The sequence below is a fragment of the Notolabrus celidotus genome, chromosome 15, assembly GCF_009762535.1.
Source record: "Notolabrus celidotus isolate fNotCel1 chromosome 15, fNotCel1.pri, whole genome shotgun sequence".
In the NCBI taxonomy this organism is placed as follows: Eukaryota; Metazoa; Chordata; class Actinopteri; order Labriformes; family Labridae; genus Notolabrus; species Notolabrus celidotus.
The window spans coordinates 23,893,015-23,908,484 of NC_048286.1; the positions used below are offsets into that span (position 1 = coordinate 23,893,015).

Genomic DNA, 15,470 nt, shown 5'->3' on the forward strand with positions numbered 1-15,470 from the left:
CTAAATTTAGTTCAGGGGTAGTTAATCTCCCCCCTGAAAAGCCCCTGCTTTGGGGATAATACTTTTCAAAGGTCCTGGGACTTTTGGCTGAGCGTAAGGGTGTTTGTGGAGTTTACACAGTTGTTGAAACACAGAGGGAGTTCCTGGGAATGCATACTAGTTTAGTTTTTTATTAAGATTTGAAAATATTATTTAATAAAACATTTTTTCTCCATACGTCACTGGCCTGATTTGCACAATCTACTACTTCAGCCCACAGTCGAAACACAGACAACAATGGGGGCAGAGGAACCTTTTAGTTCAGGGTAAAGTAGTTCTGGGGGCCAAAAGACCCTGGAACTCTTGGTCGAAATGCACCTTTGGAGCAAAACACAGGATTTAATCAAGCTGTCAATGTTGACTATAACAGAGCAGTATAACACTGTCTTTATGATGACAGCATTTGACGCAAGTAAAAAATAGCAGTGTGAACATGGTCACCAGTCTGGTGCAGAATATAAAAACCTGTTTTGTTTCCAACATTATACATTCTCAAACATATTGTTGTTTCTAAGATCAAAGTTCATAACAAGCTTAAATATTGAACATCAGATTTGCCTTTTCACAGAAGCAATAAGTTAATTTCTGGTAGTCCTCTGGAGACCTTGAGTATTTTTTCTCATCATCTGGAGATAAGTAAAGCTGTGTGATACTTTATTAATGAATGATAAATAAAATAAGATAAGAAAACAAAGCTGAGATTTCCAGAATGCAACCAGACATGGACTCATTGGAAATTGGAAATTGGAGAAATAAAATGTATACATCCACGTCTTATCAGGGTTCTGACATATTTTTCATATAAATCTTAGAGTCACTTTGTAAAAGCAGCAAAACTTCACTGTCCTCTCCTCTCCTCTGCTCTTGACAGTTCCTTAAGTATAAACTGATTTAATAGCTAGAGTGGGTGGACATTACAGATATCAGTAATTCAATTCTACCAGGTCAAAATGAACATTTCAGACATCATTCTTCTACAGACAGATGACGTTCCTCATCCATTCACAGGCTTTCACTGTCAGATATCCACTAAGTCATTTTCCTATCTATAATGAACAGTATGGATATCTGCAACACAGCTCGTCCTGAGGAAAAACTACTACTCCAGATATCTACAAACCAGTTGTTTCTCGTCATAATTCTGATTCTGGATATCCAAAGTGAAAAATCCTTCCAGACACCCATTATGTTATTTTATACATCCAAAATATATATGACTAGTAAAAATGTCATTAAAAATATCCACATTTAAGATTATAAGTAATGAAATGCCATTTGAGAACTGTACAGTTAGAATTATGACTATAAATAATTCAACAAATGTACTCTGGATATCTGTTAAAGGGTAAACAAACAACTAGCACTTTCAACATAAAAAGGTTAATCAACTACAATCAAATGATATTCTCACTGCTCAGAATGGCAAGTAGAGGTGTCAGCATTCTTAATAAATATATTTTGTATCTCCAGATATCTTAAAGGTACAGATACAATGACAGACATCTGTAACACTTTACCAATTAAACCTGTTAAAAGTTAAAAATGCGGCTTATACTTTTTGAGACTTTTAACATAACTTAAATTTAATTTTGGTTAGGAGGTTAGAAATATCCTTTTTTTGCAAGGGGGGAGTGTTATTATCAATATTTTTTTATTTCAGTCCTAGTGAGAACACAGTTTTTCACTTCAACATATAAATCCTGGTATGAGTCTGTTTTGATTTAATGTTAAAACAGCTTGTCATACATGTATGCTCACCAAACAGTGCTGTCCCTTTGTGCGGACCATAGACCGTATAAAATATGGACATAGTATCCGTGACGTCACCCATCTGTTTCTGAAGCGCTGTTTTGAGGCCAATCGGCGGCGGCGGCAGCCATATTGCTGCTGTCGAGCGAGTGTGACATAAAGAGGCGGAGTTTTAGCCTCCTAGCCAACAGCTACAGTGTTCCTGCCTGTCAATCAAGTCAGCTGTGCCTCTCATTGGAAGACTTGTAATCTCAATATCTTTGAAAGTACCACATTAGAAAAAAATTCACCCCCGTACAGTGTGTGCCGATCGAGAAATGACCTATCCAGACTACACTCGTCTTTTGTACCAGGCTGTAAACATGTTTATTTCTGCTGTAAAGATCTTCTTTTTCCCATTCTTGTGTATGTGACTTCCAATACTTCCGGAGCCAGCCTCAAGCGGATCCTCGATGAACTGCAGATTTTAGCACTTCTGCATTGGACTCATATTTTTAGACCGGAAGTTGCTGCTTGGTGCGGACACACCCTAAAGTACTCTTTCTGATTACTGCAGGAAGATGAAAACGTTGTCATTTTGAGGTAACATGAAGAAGATGTTTTCTTATGAAAATTTGAAGAATCTAATTACCATTTACAAATAAAAACACATTGAGAGGCCCAATAAATGTTTGTTTTTTATTTCAACAATGTTTAGTTTTTTCTGGATTTGGCCATATTTTGAAAAAAAGAAAAATCCCTAACACATTGTTGCATCCCTTAGCGAATGTATTAAGAGACTTATGTACTTCATGTGCTTAGTGGATTTGGAAGGCTAACAATAACATTTCAACTTTTTTGGATTCATGTCAAGCTGTTATTTTATTGTTGAAACCTTTTATTAAATGTGTGTTTACCCTCTATCTGTGTGCATATACAAACATCACTTGCTGTTCACTGAAAACAGAATCATTTAAAACCTGCAATCTCTACAATCACAGGTTTCTGAAGGCACTTTTCTTATAGTAAAAAAAAACGAGACTTTAAGTTTTACCTCTTCTGTTTTTTTGCCACACCAGGGAACTGAAGTTTCGGGATGTGTCATGGAGCAGACACAATACCGGACCTCCGCAGCAGTCTGTACAGTTGTCCCTGTGTGTGTCTGGATGTCAGCCTGCCTCCTTCAGCCTCACTGCACATCTCAGAGGACACGTGTGATAAGAACTGTGTCAGCTTCACCAGGCCCACCAGCACAGCCCCACCCACCAGCATCAGGCAGGGCCACAACAATGCAATCAGGGCCTTCTCATAGGTGAACTTCCTGTTTAAGATGGCTTCTCCTGGGTGCCTTGTGTAGTCAGTGAGGCATGATGAGGTGATTCCCAGGTGGGTGTCAAGGCTGTTTTTCACTTTCTCCACTTCTATCTGTAGCTCTGCCCGGTCCATTTGACATTTTGGTATGTAGAAGCACTGAAAAAAAGCAAAGATTGTAAGAGCTGAGCTGAGTCAGATGAGTTTCAAGGTTCTTTTTTGATTCCATTCTTGTCTCTCAAACAAACCCTCTCTTTCCTCGATGTGTTTCACAGGGAGCAGGGTCATGCAAAGTGGATGGCCAAAGGTGGCATAGACCATTTGAAATCTTATGTCACCAAGACCAAGACTCAAAGACCCTCATCGTTTGACTGGCACTCGGCTTGGTTAAATGCAGGACTTTATATACTTTTATTTGGCTTTATTTCAGCAGTATTTTAGTCACATTTTAATCGGGCATATTTTTTTTGATTTTTTACTTTAAAAGATCAAATTTGGAGATAAGATATATTGTCTTTTGATAAGAGCCAAGCATTAAAGACAAGCATGTTGTCACTCACTTGTAGTGGCATTTTTACAGCAAAATGTAGCATCTGTGTGATATGAAGTGGCTGATCTATATCCTTTAAACTTAGTTCAGTCAGACAACTCACGTTTACTTAAGATAAAGTTCATTGCAGCATACAGTATTGTGTTGGCGTATGGGCTCCGAACCTCATTACTCCTCGTAGATTATTTCAATGCAGACATTTAGGAGTAATGAGATAGGACTAACCCCACTCGGAGCCCGCAGGTGGATGCTGGGGAGGGGGTGGGTACGAAGTTTGCACACAGCACTGAGCAGGACAGCAGGAGCACTGGCAAAGCAGAGGCAGAGACAGGGAGACTTGCATCCGCCAAATGAGGATGTTGAGATCAGCCGATAGGGAGGATGATGACGTGTCAGTATGAATGAGCACAGCTCGAGTTGTCTGCCTGAACAAGCTTGCAGGCAACGCTCCATTCAAACACCAACACATAAATGAAAAAATGAAAGAACAAAATTTGAACAGACATCAGACAAATCAGAATAAACTGTGAGTCATCCCCAGAGAAGACTGGTAAATGTTGCATTGACAGTGTATTTTATAACATAACTGTTACTTCTCTATAGATGTTTTGATTGATGGATCACATCTCATAAAATGTATCACATCAACTCTGTATATGTTACAGAGATCTTGAGTCAGCAAAACAAATCCAGCCTATATTTCTAACCTCCCCTAAGTCGGTTTGTGTGCACCTGCTCTTCAGGTCAACTCTCGGTCAGACTTTCATCCTCTCAATTCGGCCATAGACACAGGAAAAGTCCTGCCGCCTTTTTGTATGTCCTCCTCCCAACATGCAGAGGTCTAGATGCCAAACTCCAGCCCTCACTTTGGCACCCACACAGAGACTGGCAGACTCTCTCTCACCCACACACACACACACACTCATAAAATAATAATTCTTTGACGCTCAATCAGAGATCATTTTCAAACAGTATATGGTTCATAGTTCATGATGAATTTTAATTGCTTCAAAACCTGATGGTAAACTTCAGTGATATGATGCTAACAGGTTTTTTTTTAAGACACAACAGATACCTCAATGTTTGAGGTCAAAATGCCTGTGAATAACTTTTGTTTTTTGTCCGTTTCGGCACCCCTGTGGACAAAGTGGTTCTGATTTTCTCTTTGCTGATTGGTTGTTAACCTACCAGTGGCTGTTAATCTACACAATGGCAGTGGTTACAGGTACTAAAAATAACTACAATTAAATTAGCAATCTGGTAAATCATAGTTTGCTTTGGTTTTCCATAAAGAAATCATTCATATTTGTTTCAGTCTGTTTCTAAACAGCTTAAAGTTCCTCATAGGGGCTTGAAAGTAGATGCAGTTATTTTTTTAAAAACGTGTGTGTGCACATAGCTACAAGCCCCCTGCATAAATGAGGTAAACAGTTGGGCCAATCCAAGCAAAAAAAAAAGTCTGGATGTGCCACTTACTGGTGTTGAAAAATGTTTCATGCTATTCCCCTGAATGGAACATAAATGCAGCATGAGGGCATCCCATAATAATGTCTTCTAGCTTATTCACAAGGGTGTAATAATCTGCGAGTTTTCCATCCTGTCAGCTAGTTCAGTTCAGTTTTTCGCGTTCTTGCTTTCTCAGGTGCTCTCCCAGGTCCCAGCTCACATAGCTTACATGAAGAGGACACAGAGTGGTCCTTTACCTCTGCTGTAGTACACACACAAAATCCTCTATTGCTCAAATCTCCTCCTCAGGCCACTATCCTGAAGTCGTCCTCCCTTACAGTCTACAAACAACACCTGGTGTGAAACAGATCCAAACCTAAGGCTCCTAAAGCCTTCAGGTAAGACCCAAAACCTTGACTTATCTGCCATAAATCCCTACCTCAGAAGCAAGCAGGACCGACTCCTCGTTGAAGTGCAGAGTAGCTGTCTGATTAGAGCCTGTGAGGTTAGCCTTCACCCTGAGGCAGGGCACATAGCTCACACCTCTGCAGTCCACCCACTTCTCCAGGATTTCAGAGTGCAGGGCAACACAGCTGGCCTCCTCCCAGTAACTGAAATCAAGAGGGAGAGTGTCTTCAACACACACGTAAACACACTCAATAGAAGCATTAATTGATTATATTATATCTGTCATATTAGCAGCGTTGTCATTTCAATCATTTATACAAATACGTTTTTATGGCAGACCACCAAGACATAAAGAATTCATCTTTGAATCTTATTTTTTTCTTGGTCAACATTTAGCACTCAGCCCATACACATTTTACATGTTTGATGTACAGATTTGCTAGCTTCATAGCTCAAGAGATGATTATTTAGGTCCTTCTTAACGTGGTGAACACTGTTTGTGTACATTTTATTGAGAGCTTGTTAGCATGCCAGCAGTTATCATTACTGGTCCAAAGAATTGACATACCAAGTTTACAGAGCTTTAACTTACTTCTCCAACATGCTTCTGTACTGTATCTCCTGAATGCATAAATTGTGCAAAGTCATTTATTTTTTTCATTTTCATTGAATATTTAATTGGACCCCAGTTTTGATTACACATTTTTGCTCAGGCCATTTATAAATGCTACAAATCTTTTTAGTGTATTCTTCTTAAAGCTGCTGTTGGTAGGAATGGTGTAAAAAACCTAACTTTTTTCTGCTGGGTTTGGAGAAAAGGTTATAATTCCCATCAGTACCATAGACTGTATAAAATATGATATCCGTGACGTCACCCATCTGTTTCTGAAGCGCTGTTTGAGGCCAGTCGGCGGCGGCAGCCATATTGCTGCTGTTGAGCGATTGTGACGTAAAGAGGCGGGCTTTGTTGTTCCCGTTATGACGGACCAATCATTGCTAATCTCCAATCCTCTGTCCTGACTGGTTAAGGGGGCGGCCCCTACTACGTACTCCGATTGGTTATGAGTCCTGCACTATCATGACTGCACACCCCAATCTGTGTTGGGGGGCTAAGAGGAAATCTGATTGGTTGGGATAGTGTTGACATTAAAAGTCCCTCTCTCTGAACAGATGTTCACTCTGTGACTACCAACAGCAGCTTTAAGTACAATAATTTTTGCTTTGTTTCACCCTGTTTGAAATGTAACCAACTAGTTTAGTGTTTTCTGTTGCTATGACACTTTTAACCAAGTAATTCACAACATAATCAGAAACATAATCAAAGTTAAATCAATGATGGAAAATTAATATTGGATGTAGGACTCAATGTTCTTCTGTTATCACTGTGAATATTACATTTTCAGGTGATTTACTCAAGTAAGATAATACTACTTTACTCATAAACTAAGCCGATGAGATATACTGTCCATTACATGACACCCTTAATGGACAGACCAATGTACCTGTTAACATAAGGTTTGACCATGGTGATGCCGACCACAAAGAACATGAGCACAGAGAAGGCCATCATTGTGAAGCCCAGCAGGATGGCTCGATCTTCCCCAACACTCGACACAGGCATCTGGGTCCGAGCCCGATGACCCACGCGCCCATCCGCCCCCCTGCTGCTCTCCTGCTGCTGAGCTGTGGCTGGGTGGAAGAATTCTCTGTCTCTCACAGAAACATGCACACAAACACACGCACACACAGGGATATACACCAAAGACTGTAGAAAATAAGCACAACCAAATGAATACCTGCACGATCGATTTAATCCAACAGTGATACAAAGTAGTTTTTGATTCAACAAGAAATTCCATGACGACTAGAAAATTGGTTTTGAATCATTAAATAATTCCCCGCTGTTCAAAAATACATAATTCTTCTTTATTGGAAATCTGAAAATATTGAGTTGAATTTAAGTTTTGGAAATATGATGTGGAGAAAAAAGACTGTTTAGTTTGTAAGCATACTAATTTCGATAATCACAATAAAAACAAAATATATTATTTTTAGTAAGGGCCATGAATAGAGGTGGAATTCTATAACCTCATTGCCAAATGAAAGGCCAACAAGCAGTGAGCAGTACACAGAATCAGTGATTCAAGCCCTTTTAAAATGCAGTACTGAGTTTCAATTGTTACTCATCTTTCTTATTAATTGCCAGGCTGTATTAGATACTTTATTCTGATCGAAACCCCATAACAACAGTGATTAATCTTCAACAACATAGGTGACAGCATAGATAACCTCATCACACAGGTCATATCAAGTCAATCTGCAGGAAAAAGTTCCTGCACATTTCACCTCTGCTTGTTGTCACTATGGCAAAATAGTATCCACTTCAGGCTGGCCTTGAGAGTCGGAAAATAATGTCAGTTATCAAGCACATATGTGAGAGCAGCCTGAAGTGACTGAGCCCCAACCATCTCTGATAGGGGAGAGTGGAGCAACATCCTGTCCTGCAACCCAGGCAACGGCAGCAGGGATGATTTGTTAATCTCTGAGTTGCAGATCACTAAAAATTAACTTTAACCATGAGAAGTAAGGATAATAATGGCAATGTTTAACCCTCCTTTTATATTAGTTTCTCTGGAACTGCAATAATGTTCCTGGGTCAATTTGACTGAGGGCATTTTCAATGATCCAAAAGTGTGAAAAAACCCCAAAATGCCAAAACACATTTTTTTTAAAATCTAATGTTTAACTCCATTACTAATCATTTAAATCAAGATTTAGTCCATTGGTGTTCTTTACTCTGAGATCATGGTTCAATGAGGATAACTCACTCTTTTTTCATTAAAATTCATGTTAAACCTTTTTTTTAATGTACATTGGAAAGCCCTAAATAAAAATACAATAGTTTTACATGACATTGATTTTTGTTTATTTTATTTTACATTTTGAATTTATTTATCTTTTATGAAGTGATGTTGATAAATTAACACGACACCTCTTCTGTCACATGCTGCCCATATTTTTTTTGCTGTATTTAGCTGGTTTGGAAGGGATATATTGCCTAAAATAGACTTTAAAAAGGGTAAATTTCACCCGCAACATAACAGGAGGGTTAAAGGTGTGACATTTGCCTCATTTATGTTTAAAGGTGTGTCAACTACAAAGCTCTGGATGGAAATCTTCTGTTTCAGATATACAGGCTAATGTTCAAACTTGACTGTGAATTGAAATGTCCGGTTTCACATTCCTCCCTCAGATCAGCTGATAAAAATCTGTTGTTGTGAAAGCATTATTGAACATGGAATAAGATGGACCATTATTTTAATGGATTAATAAGTTGTTTTTTAAATCAGCAAAATCATCTTGAAATCCATATTTTGAGTCAATTTGTGTTCCTTTAGTTAGTATAGCTGGGTAGTAAGCAGCATAAAGCGAGCAGGTGGTAGAACTCCAACATGATGAGCAGGATCCCAACATGCAGCTCAGGGCTATTAGTGAAAAATCAATCAAACATCTTTATCCTGTTATGCTTCATTTTTCATTCTCTTTAAATTTTCATTTGTTATTTTTTAACTGCACATTGACTTTCTCAAGTATTTTGTCTGTCATTCATAACAAGGAAAAAAACATATTTTGAGTGTTGTTGCAACAGCTTGCAGTTAATGACGGTTAAACTAAAGTGTAAATAAAAATGTGTCTCATTGAAATTTCAATTACATTTTATTGAAGTTTTTCTATTGCATTATTTTAATAGGAATTGTACAAGCCTGATATTTTTAATTAACTTCTCAAAAATCTCAATCACCACCTGCAGCACTCTGAAGTACTCCAAATATGCATTCTCTTAGTTGCAAGGAGGATGAATATCAACACAGAATCCCAACCCCTATCTCATTCTGAGCTGACTGACTGACCAAACCCTCCATAACTCACCAGCATGTAGACAGCAGAGCTCCATTAGCGTATTAGTAGTCAAAGGTTATCTCAGTTTTCTTCTTTACGACCCAAACACAAACAAATAGTGTGTGTCATGACTCATTTGGAGGCTTTAACTCCACCAGTGTTTTTCTTCTTTAATGAACTCCATCAGTGTGTTTAAAGCTCTCTGGTTCAGTCGATGGTTCTCTCTTACCGTGTCTGCCTCCTGCGAGCACCCTGCAGGTTGATGTTAATGGGGATGTTGAACGACCTCCGGGGGGAAGTGGTGTTCAAGAACATGCCCACTCCTATCTGTATTTCAGCCCCTTCCCAGCCCCCTGACTCCACTCGTTCATCTAACAAGCTTGTCTCTATCTGAAAGTCAAATGTCCGACTGTGGGCAGCTCATCATCTCATATCTCAGACAGGCTCCAGTGCAGCGCTGTGACTGACTGAGTGGATCTGATTGCAGTTTTATTCCCTGGGGGAACTCCCTGTTGTTTACTCAGGCTCAAAGGTGAGCAGCAACACCTTCCACCCTCATGTGTGTTTCTATAGAAACCACCACAGGTAAGGCAGGTAGGATGCTAATGGCCTCTCAGTGGGCCCGTGAGGCTCAGCAGCATACAGTCATTTGTCACGAAGAAGCTGAATTAATCTGTTCCTCATTATCAACGTCTTGCACAGACTGACATGGCATAAAGATACAGACAGTTTTTGTAAGCTCATTTGAAAGCTAATTTATTAACCAGAGTTAATTAAGTAAAGCTACTTATAAAAAGTGTTAAGCATTCATGTGATGTACTAAATTGTAACAAAAAGGGGACACAAAAAAGTCCAATCCCACCAATAAAAAAGAAAAAGCTGCCCATTGAGTTTATCACTAAATTTCCTATGTTTGCAATTCATACACAAACAAACTAATACTCCTTATGCTTATACGCTTCAATTTGATAAGAAAGAATAGTGGTTGAAACATGATCAAGTAACTTCAGTCCAGGTGTACATCATGTACCAATCAGGATTATTCAGTTAGCCATGTAATGCATAAAATTGCATGCAAAAGTGCTCTTAACATCCTTCAGTAACAAGCAAAATCAACACAAAGAGTCAGACCAACTCAGCTTAAAAAGAGAGGTAATTTGTTAAAACGAAATATATTTTATTTTTCAAATGATCTTGGAAACCATTGGCTATCGTATGACAACAATTTAGCTTCTTGAAGACATCACCGATTGTACAGGGCTTTTAGTGAAGCCATAAAAGATTTGTAGCCAAGACTTCCATTTTTCGAATAGAGCAGGTCCCAACATGATTCGGTGCAATGAATTACCCCTCTCTTCTCCCACAGTGACTGCTGTACTTGCATGACATACAGTATGTTGCATAAAGACATGGGTGTCCCACCTCTTTTGCTCCTCACAGACCGTTCTCCTGCATACAAATAGCTCCTGTTGAAATGCTGGTGAATTGTAAACCCCGGCCTACAAAGAAACCAGGAAACTCCTGATAAACTAGCTTGTGTCAGATTGTGCATTTTAAAGGCAGCATTTGTGAGATGAGATGTTCAGTTTTTAGCCAAGCGGCAACCTCCGGTCTAAAAATATGAGTCAAATGCAGAAGTGCTAAAAACTGCAGTTCGATCTTCACAGCAGAAATAAACATGTTTACAGCCTGGTACAAAAGACGAGTGTAGTCTGGATAGATAATTTCTCGATCGGCACACACTGTACGGGGGTTGAAATTTTTTCTAACGCAGCAATTTCGAAGATATTGAGATTATGAGTCTTCCAATGAGAGGCACAGCTGACTTGATTGACAGGCGGGAACACTGCAGCTGTTGGCTAGGAGGTTCAAAGCCCGCCTCTTTACGTCACAATCGTTCAACAGCAGCAATATGGCTGCCGCCGACGACTGGCCTCAAAACAGCGCTTCAGAAACAGAGGGGGGACATCACGGATACTACGTCCATATTTTATACCATCTATATTTTTAGCATATGCTATATAAAACATGGATGATCTCAGTGGCGTCACCCATTAGTTTCTGAAGAGGTTTTATGAAGCCAAATGATTGTGGTCGCCATATTGGACATGTTGACCTCAACTCTAAATCAACCTGAAACAAAGAAGTAGAGCTGAGGTGGGCAACAATGCTCCGACCTGTCAGTTAAATCCAACACTCCCCTAAATGTTTGCATAACTCTGAGCTTTAATATAATCAAAATGGATTCATTTCACAAAAATATAATCCCTACACAGTGTGTAGAAATAAAGAAAAATATTTTTTTCTACTGTTAAGTGTGCAGCCTCAAGTGGACACTCAAGGAAGTTTGCACTTTTGCACTAGCTTCATCTTTCAACACCCAAGTTTGCTGATAAGTTTTGAAGTTTGAGCTACCATGAAGGATTAAGCTACCCCTGTGGACAAAGGGATACTTCTTATCACTTGCCTGAGCCTATCCTGAGCAGATATGCATGTGTACTGTTCTCCAATAAAAAAAACATCATCTTAAATCCTTAGATCTGTGAAACTTATGTACTGAAAATATAAACAAAGGCTCTTTTGGCCACATGCTGTTCAAACTGCCATCAATTACATGCATTAACAATTACTGTCAAGAACAATCAGTCTTCTGCCTGATGGCCTGGTTTGCTGCTGTAAATGGACTGTATTTTATATAGCGCTTTCTCAAGTCTGCTGACCACTCAAAGGGCTTTTACATTACATGTCACAAAGGAAGTTTTGTCACTTTAATCAGTGTTTAAATATAAATAAAGTTAGCTTCCATCAAGCCGCTGTAAAATGTATTTGATCTACTTCATGACAAACAGTTCAATACTCCCCAGCTCTGCACACTGCGCAGCTGATTACTTTTTTTCTATACAGTCGGATTGGTTAGAGCAGGTGAAAAAGATAACATTGCATCATTCAGCTTCATAATATTTACACACACATACAGAGGAGATACTGACCCAAACACATGTGCCCTGCAAGATTTCATCATCCTGTTGAGCTCTCAACTCATCCCAGCACTTTCTAATAAAAGTGCAGGATGCTGAATGAGTTTTTATGTGTTATTCAAACAATCAAAACTCTTTGTATTATTCATGTGTTGCTGGAAAAAAAACAACATATGGAGGTATTAACTCTGTGACAGTTCTGTTTAATATAACAAGCCCAAGGCAAGGAACAGCATAGCAGCTTGAAAATGGAGCCAGCCTTTCAATAAAACAGATAGCAGTGTCATACCTAATTTATTCAGTATTGAATACAATAGAGTGATTCTGAATATTTCCCTCAACCTTTTATCACGCATTCTGGTGTTAGGCTTTATATTCAGGGAAATGTAATCCCATTTTATCAAATTTATTTTATTATCTGTATGTTTTTATTACTGGGTGATATATTTCACTACAGAACAGACAGAGAGTCTCTTTTTGTGTAAAAACCTGCAAGAGGGCTGGAAGGGCAGGCATATTTCTACCCAGGGTTGTGGTGGGATTCAAGTGCTTTTGATGAAACTGAAGAAAACAAGATTAAAAATGTATAAAGCTCAGTGTACTTTACTTCACCTGGTAACCTGAGACATTGCCTTGGCTGTGAGGCTCGCAGTGTGGTGCAGCACTGCAAACATGACTCAAACAGAATTTCATCTTTAACATAAATGCCTAATGGAAAACGAGTGCTGCAACCATTTCAAACTGGACCAAGTCGGCGTTGTTGTGGATTTTGTGTTTCTTTTTTTTTCTCCAGTGTTTTGGGTCTCCACCCTGGTGGGCCTTCTCAATAAGCGAAGCCTCAAAACTGTATTTTTTAACTTCAGAAATGACTGAAAAAACAGACAAATTCTTCTGATTATCCAGGCCAGCAGTTGTAATTGGATGCACAGTGTCTTCTGTTACATGATTATGTTGCAGACCGTCTTTGAGCAACACACACAGACTGAGGTCAGTGTATAAAAGACAGCAAGTCAGTGATCAGGATGGATAATCACCAAAAGAGGAATCTAACTTTTCTCACCATTGGACTGATATTTGCGCTGAGCGGCATTGAGTACGGTAAGTTCCTAATGACCGCTTTATATACTTGAAGACATGAGATAATGGCCTCATTAGAGCAGAATCTTCCTGACATTTTGTCTGTGAGCACACATCACAGAGGAGACGGCCTCTGGTCTAATTCAAATCTGTTTTGCTGTGGTTAAACGAGCCTCGTCAGTTATACATCTTCCTCCCTTTCCTCTTTGCTCATCCTCCCTCTTCTCAATGATGCTCAGCTGTCATCTTGCCGACAATATGGAGGTATCTGCAGATCTTAGAGGCACCGCCTTACTTCCTGGGTCTTGGTCTGTCTGCCTTCAGTCTGAGTGGGCTGCTTACAGGCCCCCTGTTTGGGTTCTGGTCAGACCGGAGGAAAACTACAAAGTCCATCATCCTTTTCTCCAATATATTTGAGATAGTTGGTGAGTAATCAGAGCACAGGACAAAACACATGACACAGAAATTAGTAGCTACTGAGTTGAATAACTGTTTTATTGCAGCTCATATTTGGGTAAAATATGTTAATGTCTTATCTCTAGCTAAAAATGTAATGCGCTAAAGTATTTGTTTCCTCCAAATATTCATTGTTAGAGGCTTGAAAGGCTAGAATTATCCAGAAAGTAAAACATATGAAAACAAGTCATCTTATTGATCAATCTGTGATCACTTTGGAGGATCAAAATTCATACCCAGACTAGACTTGCACTTCAAACTGACGTAACTAGTGTCTTCAAGTTTAACATAAAACTGAGCTACTCCAGTCATGCTACCACTACACACAACCTGTAAATGCCAGCATGCTAATTACAGGAACAATGCTAAATAGTTGTATTACTAGTGAACTAGTAATGATGTTGACTTTGTTTACCTTTGTATAGCATGTCATGCTGCTAACTAATTGCCAATGAACACAAGGGCAGATGGAAACATTAGTTTAACAGGTATTTGTTCATAACGCCCCCACACACAAAAATGTAATATTACTTTTGCAATGTTTAAAATTTCCATAACTTTCTGCCTTAAACTCAAACTTTTAGGTTGTTTTGTGACCAATTTAAAGAGCTCTCCCTGTAGGTTTGTAAACATAGGGTTAAATATTTGGCCAACACTAAAAGTTGGCTACTTATACTACCATTAGGCTACTCAACTGTCACTACTACTACTTATTAGGGTTGCAAAGGGGTGGAACATTTCCGGTTAATTTCCAGAAAGTTTCCGATGAATTTCCTTAGGAATTTAGGAAATATTTTATATTGGAAATTTTCCGTGGGAATTATTGAAATTTATGGGAATTAACTGGGAATTGAGGGCAATTGGCAATACATTTGTATGAATAAATTCACAAGTGATATTTGTAAGTGAAACATTAGTGCAATACATCAAATATGTTAAATATATTACCACATAATATCAAAACTTACTTCACTTTGTGTAATCCACAGGCTCAAATGTGTGTCTTCAATACTTTTTCTGGGCTGAAAGTGTGGTCCAGGATTCTAGAAATCATCTGTGCATGTGATGGAGGAATGTACAGTGCATGAAGGGAGTGTGGTCTCAATAGCCCTGCAGTAAGCCGTGTGCCATGTGCATGTGATTGAGGAATAGCACAGATATTCAACTGTACTTGCATGAAATCTGGTTGTTTTAATGTGGATTATGCTAAAATATATTTTCCCCAACTATATTTAAGTTCCCTTTTAAGAGCCAACCTTCAATTTAGTAAATTCTTGTTTTATTCCCATTTATTCCCATGGAAAGTTTCCAACTTTAAAAATTCCTGGAATTTTGCAACCCTGCTAGAAATACTACTTCAAACAACAAACTAGCTAAAGTTAATTTCCAGCATGCCAATATATTCCAGTAACAATGCTAAGATGCTGAAAGCAGTAGTTGTAGCATTTCACCATCTCAGTTTTGCATAAAATAATGTTAATGTCTGCTTGTAAGTCTTAAATTTGAAAGTACAGCCATTTGAACATTGACATTTATAAATCAGTATGCTATATTTCTGTATATTTTAGATACTTTAG

The 15,470-nt window shown here is 38.7% G+C and overlaps 1 protein-coding gene across 1 annotated transcript; it reads right to left on the reverse strand.

Annotated features, from left to right (window-relative positions):
- Positions 1 to 2,485: 2,485 nt before the first annotated feature.
- On the reverse strand, positions 2,486 to 7,286 carry LOC117827328 (calcium-activated potassium channel subunit beta-3). Its single transcript, XM_034703884.1, has 3 exons — positions 6,985 to 7,286; positions 5,514 to 5,685; positions 2,486 to 3,237 (listed from the first exon to the last, which is right to left on the reverse strand). The coding sequence occupies exons 1-3, from the start codon at positions 7,101 to 7,103 to the stop codon at positions 2,869 to 2,871; spliced, it is 660 nt and encodes a 219-aa protein (XP_034559775.1). The 5' UTR covers positions 7,104 to 7,286; the 3' UTR covers positions 2,486 to 2,868.
- Between the last annotated feature and the right edge of the window lie 8,184 nt (positions 7,287 to 15,470).